Here is a 24,789-nt window from a genome sequence, read left to right on the forward strand (position 1 = left end):
AAGTATATATATATTTTTTATTTTATTCTTGTTTTACAGCTTTTTTTAATGGTACCTGGGTGTGGATGAGACTCTCCTCTCCTCTACACCCGGGTACCATCCGCACATTAGAACGCACCAATTAAGCAAGTACAGATGCAGTCTTGTGGAATTGGCGCGTTCTAATGCAAGTCAATGGTGGTGAAAACGCCGCGTTTATGCAAAATTAAATGACATGCTGCGGATTTTTGAGCGCAGCGTTTACGCTGCGGAAAAATCCGCATCATGGGCACAGCACATGCGGATTTCAATTGGGGAACATTGCTGCCCTTCTACCATGCGTTTTTAATGCGTTTCCGCAACTGCAAAAACGCCGCGGAAACGCATGAAATACGCATCGTGTGAACTCAGCCTAAGACTGTTTTTTCTCGATATGTTCTACTTCACGTTAGTGGTAAATTTGTCGATTGGATTTGCGTTTATTTATGAAAACATCAAAAATGTGACAATTTTTTTTGAAAATGTTGCAGTTGTCAAGCTTTGAATTTTCATGCCGTTAACCTAAATTGTTATATATTATCTATTTTCCTATTTTGTGTGGTTTAACTTTTACCAAATGTCTACTTTACATCAGCATCATTTTTTTAAACAATTCTTTTTTGTTATGAAGTTAGAAGGGTTTAAAATTTATCAGCAATTTCTCATTTTACCAACAAAATTTACAAAACCATTTTTTAGGGATCACATCCCATTAAAGTTACTTTAAGAGACCTATGTGGCAGAAAATACCCAAAAGTGACAGTTTTAAAAACTGCACCCCACAAAGTGCTCAAAACCACGTTCATGAAGTTTATTAACCCTTTAGGGGCTTCATGGGAATTCAAACAATGTGGAAAGAAAAAAAAAAATTGGTGTGGTGAGCACCTTAAACCCACAGATGCTTCACACAATTTGGTAACTTTGAACCATGAAAATAAAAAAAAATCACATATTTCCCACTAAAGTGTTGCTTACCCTTATGAAAATGAAAAATTTAGGGCTAACAAGAGAAAGTGAACCATACAATTTGTTGTGCAGTGTCTCCTGAGTACACAGATACCTCCTAAGTGGTGGAAAAGTACAGTTTGGGTGCACGGCAGGGCTAGAAAGGGAAGGAGCAACATATGACTTTTGAAGCGCCATGTCGTGTTTGCAGAGCCTCTAATGTGCCTAAGCAGTGGAACCCCCCCCACAAGTGACCCAATTTTGGAAACTACACCACTTGAGGAATTCATCTAGAGGCCTATTGAGCATTTTTAACCCTCAGGCGACCACAGCCCCAAACTAAAATGTTGTTTTGGCTTCAAGTTTTCAATTCTCAAAAGGGAATTCTGCGAGAAAATGAACAGTACAATTTGATATGCAATTTCACCTGAGTGCTAATATTCTACATGTAAATCGGGAACTTCTTTTCAGACAAAATGGAAGCTCAGAAGGGAAGGAGCACCATATTACAGTGCAGATTCTGCTGTTATTGTTTGCAAGTGCCATGTCACATTGGCAGAGCCCCTGAGGTGCCAGAGCAGCAGTACCCCCCCCCCATTTTACAAACTACACCTCTCAATTAATTCATCTAGGGATGCAGTGCTCATATTCACACCATGGGTGTGTCACAGAATTTTATACCATTGGGCGGTAAATAAAGAATAAATTAACTTTTTACCATTAAAATTTTGTTTTTGTTGCACATTTTACATTTAACTCTGGGAAATGAGTAAAAGTGGCACCAAAATTTGTGCCAGAATTTCTGCTGAACGTGGAAAAACGGATTTTGGTAAGACCTTACCTGTAAAATCCTTTTCAGCGAAGGAAGGAAGGGAGACACAGATCCATTACTAGTGGGTAGGCGGAGCCCCATAGGATAGTTTACCTCAGATTAGAAAAAGTGACGACCGGCCCCTCCAGCTTAGGCTCCTCCTACTCCCATGTTCTTCAGTCCGTACACAAGCTAAGGAAGAGCAGACAACACCAGCAGAACAACACAACCCCTTTTGAAAATTCAGAAATGGGAGATAACAGGTTATGCATATAACAGAAAGAACACACAGTCCCAGGCACTACTCACTGGACCTGACAACTGCGATGAGCTGGCAATGCTGGAACAGAGCCCTAGCGCGCCGACCCCAGCCCAGATAACCGCCATCAGAGAGGAGTCGCGCCGCATCTGGAAAACCATAATGCACTTCTGCCATGGGAGGGTGCTGTGTCTCCCTTCCTTCCTTCGCTGAAAAGGATTTTACAGGTAAGGTTTTACCAAAATCCGTCTTTCAGCAGCAGAAGGGAAGGAAGGGAGACACAGATCCATTACTAGTGGGACGTCCCAAAGCAGTCCAGAACTCAAGGGTGGGAAACAGTGGCAGAAACGCCAACACCCCAACAACATAGTCAAGCGCGCAACAAGCGCCAACACTAGATAAAGAGATAACCTAAACCACCGCCGCCTGCAGGACCCTGCGTCCCAAGGCCGCATCTGCGGAAGCACTCACGTCCACTTTATAAAATTTAGTAAAAGTGTGAACGGAGCGCCAGGTAGCCGCCTGGCAGAGCTGCGCTGCTGAGGCCCCCTGATGAAAAGCCCACGACGAACCAACAGCTCTCGTGGAATGAGCTCGAACCTTAACCGGACAAGGCTCGCCCTTGAGCCGGTACGCCTCCAGGATAGCCGAACGTATCCACCGAGCTATAGTGTCCTTGGAAGCCCGCTGACCACGCCGACGACCAGCAGGAATCACAAAAAGAGAGTCCGACTTCCGAAACCCTTGCGTGATTGTAAGATAGAACTTCAAAGCCCGCACCAAATCCAACGAGTGCAAGGCTCGCTCCTTTGGACTTTTCGGATTCGGACAGAGGGAGGGCAACACGATGTCCTGATTGACGTGGAAACGCGACACCACTTTAGGCAGAAAATCGCCACGGGTACGAAGCACCACGCGATCCGAGTGGAACTCCAGAAAAGGGGGCGAGCAAGACAGTGCCGCCAACTCAGAAACCCTTCTCAAAGAGGTGACCGCCACCAGGAAGTCCACCTTCCAAGTAAGCAAGTAAAGCGTAGCTGAATCCATAGGCTCAAACGGCCCATGCTGAAGAGCCTCCAAGACTAGATTGAGCCGCCAAGGAGCCACAAACGCCCTCCAAGGCGGAAACTGACGTGCCACCCCGAGAAAAAACAAACGCACATCCCTGCGCGAGGCAATAGCCTTCCGAAAAAGCACGGATAGTGCAGATACCTGACCCCGCAAGGTAACAACCGCCAGACCCTTGGCCAAACCACATTGCAGAAAAGCAAAGAAATTGAGAAAGGAAAAAACCCTCGGGTTCCTTGACGATCCAGAACACCATGAATAGAAGGCCTCCCGAGTTCCGTGATAAATCCTAGTCGCAGCTGGACCTCTGGCCGCCCGCAAGGTGGCAATGACCTCGGCCGAAAACCCACGACGGGTCAAGATCTCGGTCTCAAGTGCCACGCCATCAAACGAAGCGACTTCAGGTCCGGATGACGAATGGGCCCTTGGGTTAACAGGTCCGGGAGAAGAGGCAGTGGAAACGGAGGCGCCGCCAGAAGAGACACCAGCGTTGAATACCACGCCCTCCGCGGCCAATCTGGCGCCACCAAAATCGCCGGAATTCGTTCGAGTTTGATCCGCCCGATCACCAGAGGAAGTAAGGATACCGGCGGAAACACGTAGATCAGCTCGAACTGGTCCCACGGGGCCACTAGAGCATCTACCGCCACAGCCTCCGGGTCTCTGTACCTGGACATGAACGTCGGAATCCTGGCGTTCAGCCTGGATGCCATCAAGTCCACCTGGGGAGTCCCCCAACGGGAGCACAGCAGTGCAAAAACTTCCGGATGAAGACTCCATTCTCCGGGATCCACCTGCTCGCGACTGAGGAAGTACGCCGTGGTATTCAGCACTCCTGGGATGTGAATCGCGGAGATGGCTGGAACCCTGGACTCGGCCCATACCAGGATCCGAGAGACCTCCATCATGAGTCTGGAACTCCTCGTCCCGCCCTGATGGTTGATATACGCGACAGCTGTCGCATTGTCCGTCTGAATCCGGACCGGCAGACTGCTCAAAGGGACCGTCCAATGTTGGAGGCAGAGAAATATCGCTCTCAACTCCAGGATGTTGATCGGCAGAGAAGACTCCTCTGACGACCAGACCCCCTGAACCCAGAGATCGTTCCAAACTCCCCCCCAGCCAGTCAGGCTGGCATCGGTGGTAATGACCGACCACCGTGGGAGGAGGAAGGATTTCCCCAGGGATAAACCCTCCGGATGTAACCACCATCCAAGAGACTCTCGCACCCTGCGGGAGATACCGATCCAGCGAAGCCGGCGATCGATCCCAACGGTTCAGAATAAGATCTTGGAGACCCCGGGAATGAAATTGTGCAAACAGTACAGCTTCCATTGCCGCCACCATCAGACCCAGAAGGAGCATACACTTCCAAAGGGACATCACCATAGCCGACCTCATAGCCCGGACATGGTGACGAAGGTTCGCTTGTTTGTCCGGAGGCAGGGACACCACTGCCCGTACCGTGTCGAAATGCATCCCCAAGAACAGGATTGACTGCGACGGCTCCAATGACGACTTCTTCCAATTGACCAGCCACCCGAAGTCCTCCAGGTGCTGAAGGGAGAGATCGCTAGCTGTCACCACCTCCTCTGCTGTGGGCGACACAATTAACAAGTCGTCCAGGTAGGGGAGAATCGTAACTCCTTGCCTTCGAAGGAGTGCCATGAGCAGCGCCAGAATCTTTGTAAAATCCCTGGGCGCCGAGGCCAACCCGAATGGTAGGGCCACAAACTGGTAATGGGCCTGACCTATGGCAAAACGCAGGAAGCGCTGGTGAGCCCTGCCGATAGGGACATGCAAATAGGCGTCGCGGATGTCGATCGACACCAAGAAATCGTACTGTGACAGGGCCGCCACGACAGAGCGAAGAGACTCCATAAGGAATTTCCGGGTCCGGACATGAACATTCAACTCTTTGAGGTCCAGAATGGGGCGAAACTTGTCCTCCTTTTTGGGGACCACAAAAAGGTTGGAGTAAAACCCCCTTCCCCGGTCCTCTGGCGGAACCGGAACCACCACACCCTGCTGCAGAAGAGAGTCGACCTCCCGCAGCAGTGCACCAGCCAGCTTGGGCTCGGACGGGATGCGTGACTGACGAAACCTGTCCGGGGGTCGAGAATGAAACTCTATGAAATAGCCTGCCGACATAACCCGCGTCACCCAGGCGTCAGATACGTGGGACGCCCAAAACGACCCGAATTGTAGCAGACGACCTCCCACCCGAGAGCCCTCGAGAGGGTTCCTGGCTTTTTGTCAACCTCCCGTTTTTCCTGACGGAAATGTTGTTTCCAGGGAGTACGGGATTTCTGGGTGGTCTTTTTCCCAGAAGACGAGGGACGACCCGATCTCCAAGAGGGCTGACCGAACCGTCCCCTGGGCCGAAAGGACCGACGACCACTACCGGCACTTCACTTGTCAGACGAAGAAACCGCTGCTTTCCGCTGCGGCAAAGCCGAATCCTTTGCCTTAGCAATCAGCTCAGTGAGGTCCAAACCAAAAAGCTGACCGCCCTTGTACGCCAGACTCAGCAGACCTTGTTTGGATACTGCGTCTCCAGTCCACTGTTTAAGCTACAGTGCTCTCCTGACTGTGACGGCCGAGGATTGAGCCCTGGACAGAACCAAAGTAGTATCCAGCACTGCGTCCCTGCCATATCGGGCCGCCTCTTCCAACAGCTGGAAGAGCCTTTCCACCTTAGACAGCGGAGTCCCATCTTGCCACGCCGTCCGCAGCTGATCCAACCACCGCAGAGAAGCCTCACCAGCCCACATGGCCCCCAAGGCCGCTCGGAATCCATGACCCGCGGCCTCGTAGATGGACTTCGCTGCTAACTCCGTCCTTCTGTCCAGAGGTTCCTGTAGACTCGCCTTCCCTTTAACAGGAAGCAAAGAGGATTTGCTCAGCTGAGACAATGGCACGTCCACTTCAGGAGAGGGGACCCAATTAGCGATCGTCTCCGTGGAGCAGGGATACAGGGCATCAAAAAAACGCATCCCCTGGAAGCGTTTATCCGGATACAGGCGTTCCTTCTCCACCACCTCGTTAAGTTCATCGTGCGCCGGCAGCGTCGAACGAGCCCGACGCGACTCCTGATACAGCCGGGCCAACTAGCCAGCGCGCCTCGTCACCTCTTCAGACAGCTGTAACGCTTCCCACATAGCCCCAATAAAAGCGTCCACGTGGCCCGAAAGCGAAGCAGATCGTCCCTGCCGATCCTCTTCATCAGAATCGGAGATCTCACCAGCAGAGTCTGTCGGTGATTCCGAAACCTCCGACGCACTGCGCGGAGGAGACAGCGCCACCACAGGCCTGTGGCGCTTCTTGCCTCGTGATGTCGGTTGGGACTTAGCTGATACCCAATGACCCAGGAGGTCAGACAGACTGTCAATGGAGCGAGTGAGCGCCTCCACTTTAACATCACTGAGACCCCCGACCAGTGTCGAACCTGACGCCGAAGACCCCGGCGTATCAGATACGCGTGACCGATCCTGAAGCAGACCGGGAGAGAGACCCGCGCCCCCTGGTCCCTGATCCGACATGCCCCCACACAGTTGCGAGCGTCGCGGAAAAGGCGGTAATCCTTATAATGGGTACAGGAACCGAGGATGTGTGATTCTGCTACCACAGCCTGTTCCTACACAAAAAAAACCCAGGCACTGAAGGGTTAAAGCTCCTCCTTAGAGGGAGAAGAGCTACCCCAGCTGCCTGCAGAGCAAAAGTTAACCTAACAGACTAGGGTCCAGAAAGGGTTAACTGCCCTGATGAGGCCAGACCCCTCAGAAGGGGTTAATGCTGCTGACCACGCAATACACCTTTGCCTTAAAAGGACAGCGGTGTGCGAGTCCCAGAGCCTCCTCAGAAGGGGAAGTAGCAGCGCCGTATATAGCACACCCTGTCTATATAAAAAGGCAGAAGTGACTCACCAGCTGGCCGCGGTGACTGCTCTTCCTTAAGCCAGAGTGCTCGGTGTCTGGTGTAGAGAGCGGGGAGCAGGAGGTTGCACGAGGTAATGGCCGGAAGAAGAAGAGGGGGCTGGGTCAGCTCCAGCGCGCGCTTTCCTGGCACTTCCTGTCTGAGGCTATAATGACAGGCAGCAGAGAGGCGCGAAGCCACGCCCCCCGCCGCTACTAACGGAGCCCGCGCTCCTCCGTCCCTGCTCCCCTGCCAGCAGAGAATAACACAAACGCCTGCAGCGGAGATATCCTCCTGCAAGGACAAAAAAGCAGTCACCACTTGAAACAGTAACAGCGGCTGCCGCCGCAGCCGCTGAAGCACCCAAACTTGAGAGCACTTACCCAGCTGAGCGCCACAGGGACCCCCAGAGATGTGTGGCGCCGTGGCCCTTTGCTCCCCCCCACGGCGGAGCGCGCAGGGACCCCACAGAAGCGGTGTGCGTCTCCGCCAGGGACCGCCCTGTATCCCCGGGGCCGGCAGGCTTCTGCGGGGACCTCCTTAAGGGGTACGCAGATCTGCCAGGGGGAGGGTCTGGGGTCCCAGCAGCACCGAGACCCCCTGACACCTCTAGACCACGGGGGGTCCAGGTCTCCAAAGTAAAATAAAAAATTCTTCTGAGGAGCTGCAAAGGCAGCGACTATCCTCTAAGACCTCAAATTTTAGACTGAAGGACATGGGAGTAGGAGGAGCCTAAGCTGGAGGGGCCGGTCGTCACTTTTTCTAATCTGAGGTGAACTATCCTGTGGGGCTCCGCCTACCCACTAGTAATGGATCTGTGTCTCCCTTCCTTCCCTTCTGCTGCTGAAATACCCCATATGTGGCAATACAGTAATGCTTAGCCACACAGCGAGACACAGGAGTGAAAGAGCACTATTTGACTCTTTGAGAACAAATTATTGTAGAATAGTTTATGGACTCCATATACAGAGTCACCAAGTGCCAGAAGAGCAGAATGCTCCCACTGTAACGACATTTTGGAAGTTACACCCCTCTGGGAATTTATCTGCAGGTGTAGTGAGGATTTTGACTCCTTGGGTGTTTTCCAGAAACAAGCAGCAATGGATGTTACCGAGTGAAAATTTCAAATCAGCCGTTGTAGTGCCCATACATTGTGTCCAGCTCGTGCTTCTGGATACATGCACCCATAAATTAGGCGGGCTCTCATCGCTACAGAAATTCCAAACATGTGGATGCTAAATGTGGTTTAGGCACACTGGGGTTCAGAAGGGAGGGGGCATTTGGATTTGGGAGTGCAGAATATGCTGGATTACTTTTGTGGGGGGTGAGCAGCCATAGCGCTTTTCTAGAGCCATTGTGCTACCAGTAAGGTGGAAGCTCCATATCTCTACATTGACAGATGATGGACCTAAGTGGGGACTTACGTTTTTGTGAATTTAGTTGAAGCTTTTATTGGGAACATTTTACAAAACGTTTGAAATCACATTTATCCAGCGCTCTACAATGAGCACTTACATCGAGGTTTACATCTAAATCTCTGAGTGACGTGATTCAGCTGAAACCCCAAGGGATCTATTCACTATAATGAGGCAGCAGAGTTACTCTGTACTCAGTCTGGCCTCTGTTCAACAGTGTCCTTCCCTTCAGAAGTGCACAAAACGGTGTCAGACCACACTTTTATGCAGACGGACACCGCTGGATCATAGGTCAGATGGCGTCCACAGTGACTCCATCTGCCTCATTATAGGGAATATTCTGCCGGGATTCCGTCGAAATCACGTATTTCAGAGATTTACACAGAAACCCAGGATAAATATGTGCCGAGCCACACTGCGATCTTTGGGAGGCAGAATGAACAAATCAATAATAGGTCAATAATTGGTTTTATTTATTTTTTACGCCGTTCCTCCTGTGGTATGTTATTAGATGACTTTATTCTTTGGGTCGACGCGATTACAGCAATACTAGATTTATATGTTTTTAGTTTGGCTGCTGACACAATTTTTGCAGCCATATTTTGAGCGCAATAAGTTTCCTACATATGTGCTGACAGTCACGTGAGGGCTTGTTTTCTGCAGGACGAGATTACATTTTTATTGGTGCCATTTTAGGGCACATAACATTTTTTGATCGCTTTCTATTCTGATTTTTGGGTGGTATAGCATATCATGATGTGGAAACTGACACCTGCTCATGATGTCCTATGTCCGTCAATGATCGTTAAGGAGTTAAGCAAGAGGCACCACTTACTAAACATCATGAAGAGCAAGGAGATCTCCAAACAAGGCAGGCACAGATTTGTTGAGAAGTATAAGTCAAATTTGGGTTATAAGAACATATCCCAATCTTTGATGGGCCCTGGAGCACCATCAAATCCATTATCATCAAATAGAAAGAACATGGCACCACTATAAACCTGCCAAGAGAGGGCCGCCCACCAAAAATCTCAACCCGGGAAAGGAGGGCATCAGAGAGGCAACAGAGAGATTAAAGGTAAGCCGGAAGGAGCTGCAAAGTTCCCAAGCAGAGACTGGAGTATCTGTCCATATGACCACAATAAGTTGTACACTCCATAGAAGTGGCCTTTATGGAAGAGTGGGCAGAAAACATCAAGGTTATTTACCGTTAGCTGTTTTTTCCAGAACTCATGACAGTACATCTGAGAGAGGGATCCACCCAAGGACAGGAAACCTACTGAAATAAAAGGGCGGCACCTCTCCTCCGCATCAGTTGGGTTACAGAGCATGAGAGGACCTCCATAAAAAATTATATAGAGTACAGACCAAAAGTTTGGACACACCTTCTCATTTAAAGATTTTTCTGTATTTTCATGACTATGAAAATTGTACATTCACACTGAAGGCATCAAAACTATGAATTAACACATGTGGAATTATATACTTAACAAAAAAGTGTGAAACAACTGAAAATATGTCTTATATTCTTAGTTCTTCAAAGTAGCCACCTTTTGCTTTGATGACTGCTTTGCACACTCTTGGCATTCTCTTGATGAGCTTCAAGAGGTAGTCACCGGAAATGGTCTTCCAACAGTCTTGAAGGAGTTCCCAGAGATGCTTAGCACTTGTTGGCCCTTTTGCCTTCACTCTGCGGTCCAGCTCACCCCAAACCATCTCAATTGGGTTCAGGTCTGGTGACTGTGGAGCCCAGGTCATTTGGCGTAGCACCCCATCACTCTCCTTCTTGGTCAAATAGCCCTTACACAGCCTGGAGGTGTGTTTGGGGTCATTGTCCTGTTGAAAAATAAATGAAGGTCCAACTAAACGCAAACCGGATGGAATAGCATGCCGCTGCAAAATGCTGTGGTAGCCATGCTGGTTCAGTATGCCTTCAATTTTGAATAAATCCCCAGCAAAGCACCCCCACAGTTTCACGGTGGGAACCAGGCCATCCGTTCATCTTTTCTGCGTCGCACAAAGACACGGTGGTTGGAACCAAAGATCTCAAATTTGGACTCATCAGACCAAAGCACAGATTTCCACTGGTCTAATGTCCATTCCTTGTGTTCTTTAGCCCAAACAAGTCTCTTCTGCTTGTTGCCTGTCCTTAGCAGTGGTTTCCTAGCAGCTATTTTACCATGAAGGCCTGCTGCACAAAGTCTCCTCTTAACAGTTGTTGTAGAGATGTGTCTGCTGCTAGAACTCTGTGTGGCATTGACCTGGTCTCTAATCTGAGCTGCTGTTAACCTGCGATTTCTGAGGCTGGTGACTCGGATAAACTTATCCTCAGACGCAGAGGTGACTCTTGGTCTTCCTTTCCTGGGGCGGTCCTCATGTGAGCCAGTTTCTTTGTAGCGCTTGATGGTTTTTGCAACTGCACTTGGGGACACATTCAAAGTTTGCCCAATTTTTCAGACTGACTGACCGTCATTTCTTAAAGTAATGATGGGCACTCGTTTTCCTTTACTTAGCTGCTTTTTTCTTGCCATAATACAAATTCTAACAGCCTATTCAGTAGGACTATCAGCTGTGTATCCACCTGACTTCTGCGCAACACAACTGATGGTCCCAACCCCATTTATAAGGCAAGAAATCCCACTTATTAAACCTGACAGGGCACACCTGTGAAGTGAAAACCATTTCCGGTGACTATCTCTTGAAGCTCATCAAGAGAATGCCAAGAGTGTGCAAAGCAAAAGGTGGCTACTTTGAAGAACCTAGAATATAAGACATATTTTCAGTTGTTTCACACTTTTTTGTTAAGTATATAATTCCACATGTGTTAATTCATAGTTTTGATGCGTTCAGTGTGAATGTACAATTTTCACAGTCATGAAAATACAGAAAAATCTTTAAATGAGAAGGTGTGTCCAAACTTTTGGTCTGTACTAATATGTGTATGTAAAATATTATATAGATGTATAGATATAGAGAGAGAGAGTGATAGATATATAGAGAGATATAGATATATAGAGATAGATATAGACACAGTAAAATTGATATTTATTAGGGGACCAATGAGTTCATAACAATTGTATATGCATGTGAAATTTGATCATCATGTATAATATTCCATGTCATCTATCATGTACTGATTTCCTTAATAACACTCACTGTTTGTAATGTGGAGTGCACACTCATCCCCCTCCTCATTTTTTCTATTTTATTCCTTTCCATCACCACATATTTTAATTACGTCATGTAGGTTTTGCGTTTTTAATTGATTTAATAAAGAAATATATATATTTTAGTATATACTCTTATTGCCTAATTCATGATTATTATTTTAGGTCTATACATTTACAGTAAAGGGTCAGTCCTTATGAGGTCAATTCTTACCTTTTGGAGATTGATTTAAGGGATGCGTTACTAGCTGACCCCCCTGATCACAGTCCCCGCTACCAGTGATGAGAGCGGGAGGTGGAGATAGAAGGCGCTTTTCTTCATTCACCACAATGGATTGAGGACGGTCGGATTTCTGCTGGCCCATACTGTTGGAAGGAACCCTTAATGCCACTCCTGTGAAGCTAGCAGAAAACACAAACTTTCATACATTTTTCTACAAAATTTTCAATATTTACTATTAAAAGAAAAAGCAGAATCATAATATAAATGATGGCGCATTGTCTGTATGAAAGGTGGTTTTCCAGTAATAAGCAGGGCAGGGCAAACGCCTAGACCGTCTGTAAAGTTACAGGACTTTCCAGGGTCTGAAATTGCTGCATGCAGGATTCATCTTGGATTTGTGATACTTTTCATTGTGACTAATAACCATATATATTGGTACTTTAGCTATCAGCGCTCGCACACACGAGCATATAACACGGCCGAGTGCTATGCGATGTTTTACTGGATAGCACTCGGCCCAATGTTATACTATGGGGCAGCTCAGATCTGCGATTATATTCTCCTACCGATTCGGTATAAGAAAACAATCTCCGCATGGTGCGATTGGCAGCAGGACTCTGCTCACACGCACCCATACAAGTCTATGGGTGCGTGTGAAACATCGGACTGCACTCGGATGTCATCCCAATGCGATTACCGCGGACACAGGCAATGGAGAAATTACTTCTCCGTCTCCTCAGCACCTGTGCTGTGAGTCTATCATGCGAGAGGATCAGAGCACTGACACTCCGCTCCATTCTGACAGTTTGATCCAAGAGTATCTGCATAATCGGCCCCGATTCTCTCGCAGGAGACAACATACGGCCTTAACATATTACATTTAATCTTTTTAGTTTTCAAATTTGGAATTGTGGACAGTTCAACACACACAGAGATTTTTCAAGACTGCCGTTTCATAAGCGAGTCGGGAACCTATTAGCCTGCTGGGATGAAGTGCACAAAAACCCTCCAAAAAGCAAACTATGGCTGCCATGAGCAGGTGCAGATCTCAGTTACCACGTATGTCAGTTTTCAGAGTAAACTTGTCACACTGTAGTAGACCACAGACCTTTTGTTAAGACTCATTACTAGTGTTGAGCGAGTATGTTCTATTAACCCTTTCGCCGAGTATGCTCGGGCCGAGCACCTAGTATTTATAGCTGCTCGGTGATATGGTTGAATCGCTCCCATGTACATGATTTGCAACTGTTTGACAGTTTTATTACATGGGAGGAATGTCTATTTCTTACACATTCCTCACATGTAATAAAGCTGTCAAACAGTTGCAAATCATGCACACGGGAGCGATTCAAACATATCACCGAGCAGCTGGAAATACTCAGAGCTCGACCGAGCATACTCGGAACAGAACATACTCGCTCAACACTACTCATTACTTATATAAAAAAAAAAAAAAAAAAAAAAAAAGTGCTAGGGCCAGTGCCAAAAAGTCACATCTTGTGCAAATACAACTTGTGACTGACGCCACCACAGAAGAAAACATTTGTTTGTAGGACATCTTGTATATCACTATTGGATTTTTATCTGTTACAACATTTAAAATAACAAATGCCAAAATGCAATTTATAAAAAAAAAAAATTCCTGCCATGATTTTTTTAAATGATGCAACGAGCTTAGGAGCAAATAGTGAAAAACAAAAATGCATTACAAAGACACCACAGGAAAAAAAAGCATCATTTTGTATTTCACCATTATATCTGGTTGCATCATTTTAAAAAAAAATACATACATGTAAAAAAAATGGCCAGAAGTGTGCTGCATAAACACATTAAAAGTTATATCCATCACTAGTTAAACAGTTTTTCCACCATTTTCCTGGAATTTTTTTCTTGTATTTTGTTTTTAAATGATGCAATCAGATAGTAAGCCAATAGAGAAATAGAAAATGCACTACAAGCAAGGTTTTTGTTTCTGTGGTGTTATTGTGGTGTACTGAACTGCAGAGGGCTATGGTAAAGTTATTTTCTATTATGAAGACCCCTTCAGACTGTTTGGGACATCCTGAGACCGTCCACATATCGCTGGTTGTTTTTCATCTTAGGGAGTGCTTACTTACAATTTTGCCTAAGAACACTGTCATAAATAAAGAATGGGATCTAAACATCCTCCAAGAACAACTTCTCCTAATAATCACAGAGCTATTTAGTGATGAACTATGCTTTTCCAGTATAATGGAAACCATGTCACAAGAAAAAAGTGATCGCCAAGAGGCTCGGTGATCAAAACATTGACATTTTGGGTCTATGGCCAGGAAACTCCCCAGATCTCAATCCCATTGGGAACATGGGGCCAATTCTCAAAAAGCGGGTGGACAAACAACACCACAGATATTGTGATAAATTCCAAGCACTGATTAGAATGGGCGACCATCAGTCAGGATCTGGCCCAGAAGCTGATATCAGCCACGTCAGGGGAGGGGCAGAAGTCTGGAACATAAGGGGCAACACTGTAAACATTGAGGCTGTGTATAAACAATGTAGCTTGTTTGCTGATAATTGTACTTCAGTAACCACAGAAACATCTGACTAAATATGTAAAAACACTGAAGCAGAAAACTGTGTGAAAACCAAAATTTGTGTCAGGCTGAGAACTTTTGGCCACAACTGTACATCCCATTTACAAGCTACAGCTTCAACCATTGAAAGCGGCAGCATCCAGCTGATTTCTCATCACTGTCATATGTGCCATATTAGACAAAAGAAGATGAGAGCAAAATAACATCCTGGATAAAATTCCCTTGTGGGAGCAATGTGTGGCTGACAAGTACAGAATAGCACAGTATCTCTTATCCATTACCTAAAAACTTGATTTTCATCCGAAGACACTGTACTCTGCCGGCTGAAATGCCCACTCTTTGTATGGTTCAGTGATGGTCTATCTGAGGACTAGAGTGTCAATAATTACACAATACAATAAATTACTGAAAAGCAGGAAAAGTAAAGACTGCTCAGATTCCCATCTATAAGACCTGGACAAGGAGTTCTTACACCCACTCACATCTCAGCACCACAACCTTACATAAATCCATTATGCATTCGGTATTGCATGCTGATTTTATTGCAGATGGCCTTCACTCCATGCATTGCAAAGGGTGAAATCCATAGTGAAAGTCTGAAGAAAGGAATGGATATACTGCAGATTTAAATATCCACACCACAGGTTAAAAGGGGTACTCTAAATTTATTAAATTGATTAAGTAGTTAGACAGCATGAAAATAAGCAAGCTCGCAATTGATTTGCTATTTTAAGCTGCTGTCATTATTCTGCTGTTAGAGCTTTTATCTTTCACAGCGTGCAGCTGGTTTCCATGGCACTCAGCCACTAGCGCCTGCCCAGACTCCGGCTAAGTGTGCAGTAATTACACTCCAGGAGAGGGGTTAATTATTAACATACCAGTCACATCTCAAGCCCATTGATTTCTATACAGCAGTTAGCTGCTCTCCTACCTCTCTGTCCCTGAAAAGTTGCTCTTATAAATCTTGATAAATCACCAGCCAGTAGCATCAGATTCTCCCAAAAGCAAGTCTCGTAATCATGGCTCTTACTTTCCACAGCTGTGTGCTTGTTCAAATGCCCTGTAATCTCTATATGTATAATGTAGTGTTAACTGTGTATTCAGAACAGAGACAAATAATTTCCAATGCACCAAGCTTCATCTGCTATTTTGTTTATGCTTGAAAGAGGCCACTTGCTGGTCGAAGCGTTGCTTTTATAACGCATTTGGATGAATAAAGGAATAGAATCATCTTTCTGGTGCTTTGGAAATGATTTGTCTCTGAATTTGCTGGTAACTCGGGGGGAAGTTGCCCCCAGAAAGCACACAGCCTGTGGAGTGGTGCAAAGGGAACTACCATTACACTGTGTATTCAGAACTGATGGCTGAATGTGCTATAACAGAACTTGTGCTGAGCTTTATAGTTCTACTAAGGGCTCGCTCATACGAGCGTAAAATCGGATGAGCGTAATCAGATTAGAAATCAGACTGCATTCGGACCAATGTTATACTACTGGGCAGTGCAGATCTGCAATTTTTCTCTCATGCTGAATCTACCGGAGGGGAAAAAAAAAGAAAAAAAGAATCGAAGACTGCTGTGGGTGCATCCGAGAATCAGCTGGCACTCACTCATACAAGTCTATGGGTGCATGTGAAACACAGGACTGCACTCGGATGTCATTTGAGTGCAGTCCGATTACCACGGACACCAGAAATGGAGGAGATTGAGAAATTACTTTCTCCATCTCCTTCGCACGTGTGCTGCGATTCTCTCATGTGTGAGAATCAGAGCATAGTGCACTCACACTTTGCTCAAACTGTACAAATGACATGCACCTCAAACTCTGATCAATCAGCCTGATTCACTAGTATGAGAGACTCGACGGCCGTGTGACCCCAGTTTATACTACAGCTCTGTGAGGCACCAGAACTGTCACACACAGAGAGAGCTCACCCTGCAAGAAAATGGGAAGTAAGGAGACTGCAGAGTTGTAAACTGCTGAAGAAACAACTTGAGAATTGCCTTTTATTGTCCACTTTTTTTTTTTGTTTTAATTTCACCGGACGGAAAATATGTGAACAAGCCCCTAAGCTTTCAAGCCCCAATTTACAGTAAGTATGGATTCCACTTCCTGTTCATACTTCATTTATAAGTAATCTATACCTCTATTGTGCTGCTGATCTTAATAGCTGCAGACAGGTTAATATTCATGAAGCCATCAATATCTTTCAGTGTTTTGTTCTGCAAAACAAAGGAAAAGCTAAGCTAAGTTCAGATATCTACAATATGATGTGCAAGATCTAGCATGAATTACCTGCAACCCAGCATATAAAGCACTGCACATTTTATAATAATATATATATATATATATATATATATATATATATATATATATATATATATATATATATATATATATATATATATATATACACACACACACACACACACACACACGTTACACGCACGCCGCTAGGCTCAGATAGAGCGAGACGGGTTACATGAATTCTTTGGAATCCTAGGGGAACAGTTACTCAGGACGACCATAGGCTGCAGCTTCTCTCAGGCACACAATAGATTCAGTTGTTGACCAGACACATCTGACAAGAGTCTTTTTCATCAGTTTAACAGTAGAAATTAATCTGAAATACAGCCAGTGCAATTCAGGGATATTACAGCAACAACCTTCATTATAGTGCAGTCTGAGTTTCTTGAGCAACAAGCTCCGGTAACAATACAGTAGTTTCTTCACAAGGCACAGTATTATAGTCTCTTCACTAGCATAATTCAGCATAGATTAGATCTCTTAGGAGCACACTTCTATTAAAACACAACCACAGGCTTTTCTTTCACAAGGACACAATAGTACACAGCATTCTTTATGCTGCAGGGAGATGGAGGGCAGGGAGGGTTTGAGGAGGGAGATGATCCCTGTGACAATTCCTTCCAGTCCTTATCTTCCTGCCTGATAATACTCTGCACTTTTAGTTCAGGGAGTTTATCTGACCTGTGTTTAGTTTCTCTCCTGATCTGAATCCTGTTCAGTTGCCTTCTGTCAGATCCATATAACACACCATCTTTCTTTTGGGCTTCAGCCAGACTACAACAACAAGTTCCCTACAATCCCCCTGGGGCTCTGCTAAAACACTCCCTGTCTCCTGTGACTATATTAATCCCTCTAGTTGCTGGATGCTTCTGAAGAACTACACTTCCTGTCTCCTGTGCTTGTGTTATTTATAACAGTTGCTGGATGCTTTTGAAGCAACAGCACTACTTCTGCCTGTCAGATATATACAGTATACAACTGACTTCTCCTCTTGCTTCTCATTGTTTGAGGGAACCAGCAGACATCAGGCAAGTGCCGTCACTAGGAGTGCTGCCAAATCATTCAAATAAACTAGGTTGATGTAGAATTACAGGGATACGCACTGCACCAAGTATCTTACTACTGATTCCCATATTGCCATGACAGGTCATCGTCAGGTCACTAGGATACTGGACTCTATGACTACCATCAGGTCTGTGTTAATAACCAAAAGCAAATGGGCATTAGAGATGTATAGTACTGTGCGGAACTGCCACACACCTCAGCTAAGGTGAATCCGCACCGCACTGAAGTCCTACACTGACGGCTCACTACAGGCACCAAGGAGCACAGGAAAGTACTGCATATTCAGACATGACTGATTTACTGCAGAGATGTCTGTAACAGTCATCTTAACAGGCATGTAGAAATCACTGCTCATTCTGCAGGAAGAATGCCATTCACATGCATGGAAAGGATTTTTTCATCTGGCAAAATTGCAACAAAATTGCAGTAAATCTGCCATTTGCAAACAAACTCCAAATGTCCATTATGTAGGAAGTGGGGGAGGGGGAAGGTAAAATCCACACTTTAGGATTGCAACATCGCCAGTGGACAACAGCGTGTCATCCATTTTGTCACGCACATGGCCGTGTAATGTACTTATAAGTAGGTGCCAGACTTACCACAATATTTAGGTTTTGCCGGAGCAAAGCGTTCTGAAAATGCAGCATGTTCACTTCCTTCTGTAGGAACATGTTATCATTTCCCAGTCTTCTTGACTTCTCCTTTTCTGCAGTTAAGGCACAAGCTAAAGCTGTATTATTGTTCTTTAGGGAAACCTTCAGAAAAGACAAGTTATCTGAAAAACACAAACATGATACAGTGATCATAAAGACACTTAAAGCGCACCCGTCAGCAGGATTGTGCTCAGTAAACTACATACACTGTCAGGTGGGCAACATTATACTGATTACAATGATACCTTGGTTGATGAATTCGGTCCTGTGGTTCTTGTGTAATCTTTACTTTCAGTTTGGAGATAATGATATGCTCGTGCTCTGGGTGGCTTTATGTGGTGCTCTGCTTACATATTCACTTTCTGCATTTCTGACAGCACACTGTGCCTCCAGTGACCTGCCCCCTAAATACTGCATGTGTAATTCTGTGGTTGAAATCAGAAATTTACATGCAGCAAAATGGAGTTGATTTCCGCTCGTGTGCAGTAGGATCTCTTGTTTGCCGATAATGCTACTGCACAAAGGCGGTGGCAGCGCCATATTGGTGGAGGGGAAAAAAAAATTGCCTGCAGCAATATGGCGCCACCCACTGCGCTTGCGCATTAGCGTCTATAGGCAAGCAAGAGATGCTACTGTGCATGCGCTGGTGGAGGGGCCATTTTGCTGCATGCAAATTTCTGGATTTGTACCACAGAATTACACATGCAGTATTTAACATAGGAGGCAGGTCACTAATTTGACAGTTACCTGTCAGAAGGCATACAGATGAATATGTAAGCAGAGCACCAGATAGAGCGCCCCCTACAGGTCATTCTGAAGCACGACCATATCATTATCTCCAAACTGAAAGTAAATATTACACAGGTCATGTTTTCAGGATTTCCTTAGTATTGCTCAAGTGATAATTACATTACTTGTACAATGTTAAGGAAATCCTGAAAACATGACCTGTTGGGTCTTGAGGACTGGAGTTGGGAAACCCTGACTTACTGGGCTTCATGTTATATTTTTCTGACAGAATCCCTGTTTTATCTGCTGCACATCTAGCCATTCTCTGAATGATGAGCTCTGTATAGCCCCACCCACACACCGCTGATTGGCAGCTTAGCACTGTGTATACAAAAAGCTGCCAATCAGTGGTGGAGGCATGGCAATACCGAGCTCATGAATATAGGTGACTACCTAGCAGCAGGTCTACTAGTCCTCTGGTGATAAAATCACTGATTTATCAACAGGAGATTTATGAAGATCAAAACTACAGCAAGCAATCCGGTAATGGATACATCACTGAAATCAGGGTCTCCGTCTCCACACTATGCTGCTCTCAGATTGAGTGGCAAAAACTTGGTGACAGATTCCCTTTAAGTCCCTCAAAAACACATTCATCCAACTTTCATTTAAAGTCAGCCAACCATCTGATGTGTATGGAGGCCACCAATTCTGGTGTCTTCAGGGAAGATGAGAATCAACTTTCCTTTTTCAACATGGAGAAGACATAACCACTCAGTTAAAGGTCTGTGTGACTGCAGACTTCGGAATCTCCCCAGTGCATGCAATGTGCGCTGCAGGAATTCGTTGGTTTCTGAGCACGGGACTGGCAGGTACATATGCAATATGCATTCTCCCGGGCAGGGCAAGTCTAGTGGGCACGGGGATTCGTATTGAGCGGGGCCACATCCAGTCTAGTGAATGGAGTGTATTGAGCGAGACTGCGCCCATCAGACAGGCCCTGGCTGGGAGAATGTATAAGGCATACCAACCGGTCCCGGCACAGACACCGGCGAATACCTGCAGCACACAATGTGTGTGCTGAGGGGATACACAAGTCTGTAGTCACACAGAGTGACTGCAGACTTATCAGTTTAGACCGGACAACCCATTTAAGCTCTCGTGGAGAGACTGCACAACAAAAGGCAGATAGTTATCTCATTGGCATAGCCAACTTTAGCTGTGACAATGTTGTCATTTAACTGCATGGGTGGGATGTAATGAGGACTATGGGGTAAAGTCCCAATAGGTGATTTATCAAAAAGTACTTTTACCACTTATGGACCAAACACAGTTTGACATTACTGTCCAATTTGTTTTTAAGGCTGTGTGTCCACGATGCGTTTTTTAAGCGTTTCCGCAGCGGCAAAAACGCAGCAGAAACGCTTAAAAAACGCATGGTAGAAGGTCTGCCATGGTCCCCAATGATAATCCGCATGTGCTGTGCACATGCTGCGGAAATTTCCACTGTGGGTTATCATTGCGGAAAAAAAAGCAACACTACCAATTATTTTGTGGAAGCGCTGCGTTTTCGCCGCCATTGACTTGCATTGGAACGCATGGATTACGCATCACTGTATATGTACATGCGGATTCCATGCGTTTCAATGTGCGGATGGTACCCGGGTGTGGAGGAGAGGAGACTCTCCTCTAAACCTGGGTACCATAGAACCTGTAAAAAAAAAAAGAATAAAATAAAAAATAAATGTTATACTTACCTTCTGATGGCCCCCGCTGCACTCGTCTTCTCATGCAGGCAGCTAGCGATGGACTGGAGAACCTGCGCTGACGTCATAGTCATGTGACAGGTCACGTGACACTGACGTCGGCAGGTCCTTCAGTGTACCGCGATCTGCCTGCAGCCAGGACGGTGAATCAAGACTGTGGGGGCCATCAGAAGGTAAGTATAGATTTATTTTTTTATTTTTAACCATTCTTTTACGGTCACACTATATAAATCTATGCCGTTTGCATGGATTTATATAGTGTGACCTAGTTGTCAAGCACTTTCCAGGTGATGCTAAAATCGCTTGCAGAGCGCTTGACAACCCGCATGCAGAAATGCATGTGAAGAACACTTCACTTCTGCATGTCCCTGGCAGGAAAAACGCATGTACAATCCCCATGTACAATCCACATGTGTTTTTTCTGCCAGGGAGATGCAGAAACGCTCAGGAAAAAAATCCGGAGCATTTCTGCATCGTGGGCACATAGTCTAATTGTCATATTCCAGAAACCATAAATATTTTTCCGTCGCTGTAGCTGTATGAGGGCTTGTTTTATTTCAATGAGGTGATTTATTTTCCCAACTTATCAACTCTTCAGTGGAAGAAACAGAGAAAAAAAACAAATCACAAATTCTGTTGGATCTTGACATTTAACCCCCTAACTCCCAAGCCTGTTTTCACCTTCCTGACAGGGCCAATTTTTACAATTCTGACCACTGTCACTTTAAGAGGTAATAACTCTGGAACGCTTCAACGGATCCCGCTGATTCTGAGACTGTTTTTTCGTGACATATTGTACTTCATGGTAGTGGTAACATTTATTTGATATGACCGGCGTTTGAGGAAAAAAAAAGGAAATTTGGCGAAAATTTTGCAATTTTCAAACTTTGAATTTTTATGCCCTTAAATCAGAGAGATATGTTACACAAAATAGTTACTAAATAACATTTGCCACATGTCTACTTTACATCAGCACAATTTTGAAACCAACATTTTTTTTGTAAGGAAGTTATAAAGGTTAAAAGTTGACCAGCGATTTCTCATTTTTCCAACAAAATTTACAAAACCATTTTCTTTAGGGACCACATCATATTTGAAGCGACTTTGAGGGGTCTATATGACAGAAAATACCCAAAAGTGACACCATTCTAAAAACTGCACCCCTCAAGGTGCTCAAAACCACATTCAAGAAGCTTAATAACCCTTCAGATGATTCACAGGAATTTTTGAAATGTGTAAGAAAACAATGAACATTTAACTTTTTTTCACAAAAATTTCAATTTAGACCCAAATTTGTTTATTTAAGGGTAACACGAAAAATGGACCCCAAAATTTTGTTGTGCAATTTCTCCCGAGCACGCCAATACCCCATATGTGGGGGCAAACCACTGTTTGGGCACACGGCAGGGTTCGGAAGGGAAGGAGCGCCATTTGACTTTCTGAATGTGAAATTTGCTGAATTAATTAGCGGATGCCATGTCGCGCTTGGAGAGCCCCTGATGTCCCAAAACAGAGGAAACCCCCCACAAGTGACACTATTTTGGAAACTAGACCCCTCAAGGAATTTATTTAGATGTGTGGTGAGCACCTTGAACCCACTTGGACTTCACAGAATGTTACAACGTGGATCTGTAAAACTGAAAAAAATGTATTTTTTCCACAAAAGTTGTTTTAGCCCCAATTATTTTCATTTTCACAAGGATAGCAGGAGAACATGGATCACAAAATTTGTTGAGCACGTTTTCCTGTGTACACCGATACCCCATATGTAGGTGAAAACTACTTTTGACGCACAGTGCAAAGCTCAGAAGGGAAGAAGCACCTTATTAGACTTCCATATTGGACTGGTTTGAGGGTGCCATGTTACATTGGCAGTGCTCCTGAGGTGCCAGAACAGCAGACTCCTCATAAGAGACCCCATTTTACAAACTACACCTCTAAATGAATTCATCTAAGGGTGCAGCGATCATATTGACACCACAGATGGGTCACAGAATTTTGTACCATTGGGCAGTGAAGAAAAAAATAATTACCGTATTTTTCGGACTATAAGACGCACTGGACCATAAGACGCACCTAGGTTTTAGAGGAGGAAAATAGAAAAAAAAATGTAAGCAAAAAAAATGTGGTCACAATGCACTATTAAGGGGGAGGGGGTCTGCTGCTGACACTGGTATAGGGGTAATGTCCCCCAATTCTGTTAATATCCCCCATCCTGGTATATATGCCCCCCCTTCCTATTATACGGCCCCCCCTCATCCCCATCCTGGTAGGCACGGCCCCCCCTCATCCTCATCCTGGTAGGCACGGCCCCCCCCTCATCCTCATCCTGGTAGGCACGGCCCCCCCTTCATCCTCATCCTGGTAGGCACGGCCCCCCCTTCATCCTCATCCTGGTAGGCACGGCCCCCCTCATCCTCATCCACGTAGGCACGGCCCCCCTCATCCTCATCGGCACGGCCCCCCTCATCCTCACCCTGGTAGGCACGGCCCCCCTCATCCTCACCCTGGTAGGCACGGCCCCCCTCATCCTCACCCTGGTAGGCACGGCATCCCTCATCCTGGTATGCACGGCCCCCCTCATCCTCATCCTGGTATGCACGGCCCCCCTCATCCTCACCCTGGTATGCACGGCCCCCCTCATCCTCACCCTGGTAGGCACGGCCCCCTCATCCTCACCCTGGTAGGCACGGCCCCCCTCATCCTCATCCTGGTAGGCACGGCCCCCCTCATCCTGGTAGGCACGGCCCCCCTCATCCTCATCCTGGTAGGCACGGCCCCCCTCATCCTCATCCTGGTAGGCACGGCCCCCCTCATCCTCATCCTGGTAGGCACGGCCCCCCTCATCCTCATCCTGGTAGGCACGGCCCCCCTCATCCTCATCCTGGTAGGCACGGCCCCCCTCATCCTCATCCTGGTAGGCACGGCCCCCCTCATCCTCATCCTGGTAGGCACGGCCCCCCTCATCCTCATCCTGGTATGCACGGCCCCCCTCATCCTCATCCTGGTATGCACGACCCCCCTCATCCTCATCCTGGTATGCACGGCACCCCTCATCCTGGTATGCACGGCCCCCCTCATCCTTATCCTGGTATGCACGGCATCCCTCATCCTCATCCTGGTATGCACGGCATCCCTCATCCTCATCCTGGTATGCACGGCCCCCCTCACCCTCATCCTGGTATGCACGGCACCCCTCACCCTCATCCTGGTATGCACGGCACCCCTCACCCTCATCCTGGTATGCACGGCACCCCTCATCCTGGTATGCACGGCACCCCTCATCCTGGTATGCACGGCACCCCTCATCCTGGTATGCACGGCACCCCTCATCCTCATCCTGGTATGCACGGCACCCCTCATCCTGGTATGCACGGCACCCCTCATCCTGGTATGCACGGCACCCCTCATCCTGGTATGCACGGCACCCCTCATCCTCATCCTGGTATGCACGGCACCCCTCATCCTGGTATGCACGGCACCCCTCATCCTGGTATGCACGGCACCCCTCATCCTCATCCTGGTATGCACGGCACCCCTCATCCTCATCCTGGCATGCACGGCACCCCTCATCCTCATATGCACGGCCCCCCTCATCCTCATCCTGGTATGCACGGCCCCCCTCATCCTGGTATGCACGGCCCCCCTCATCCTCATCCTGGTATGCACGGCCCCCCTCATCCTCATCCTGGTATGCACGGCCCCCCTCATCCTCATCCTGGTATGCACGGCCCCCCTCATCCTCATCCTGGTATGCACGGCCCCCCTCATCCTCATCCTGGTATGCACGGCACCCCTCATCCTGGTATGCACGGCACCCCTCATCCTCATCCTGGTATGCACGGCACCCCTCATCCTCATCCTGGTATGCAC

The 24,789-nt window shown here is 46.5% G+C and overlaps 1 protein-coding gene across 2 annotated transcripts in view; it reads right to left on the reverse strand.

Annotated features, from left to right (window-relative positions):
- Positions 1-24,789, reverse strand: part of SGO2 (shugoshin 2) — a 60,088-nt gene that overhangs the window by 10,425 nt on the left and 24,874 nt on the right. For both annotated transcript variants that reach the window (XM_073646330.1, XM_073646329.1), the window contains exons 3-6: positions 18,368-18,543; positions 16,541-16,618; positions 14,679-14,767; positions 11,813-12,000 (exon numbers count right to left, since the gene is read on the reverse strand). In XM_073646330.1, the coding sequence (XP_073502431.1) occupies positions 11,813-12,000; positions 14,679-14,767; positions 16,541-16,618; positions 18,368-18,543 (531 nt within the window). The remainder of the gene's footprint in view (positions 1-11,812; positions 12,001-14,678; positions 14,768-16,540; positions 16,619-18,367; positions 18,544-24,789) is intronic.

This window comes from Phyllobates terribilis, unplaced genomic scaffold, assembly GCF_046119375.1.
Source record: "Phyllobates terribilis strain yellow unplaced genomic scaffold, ASM4611937v1 Scaffold_9__5_contigs__length_417890890, whole genome shotgun sequence".
Taxonomy (NCBI): domain Eukaryota; kingdom Metazoa; phylum Chordata; class Amphibia; order Anura; family Dendrobatidae; genus Phyllobates; species Phyllobates terribilis.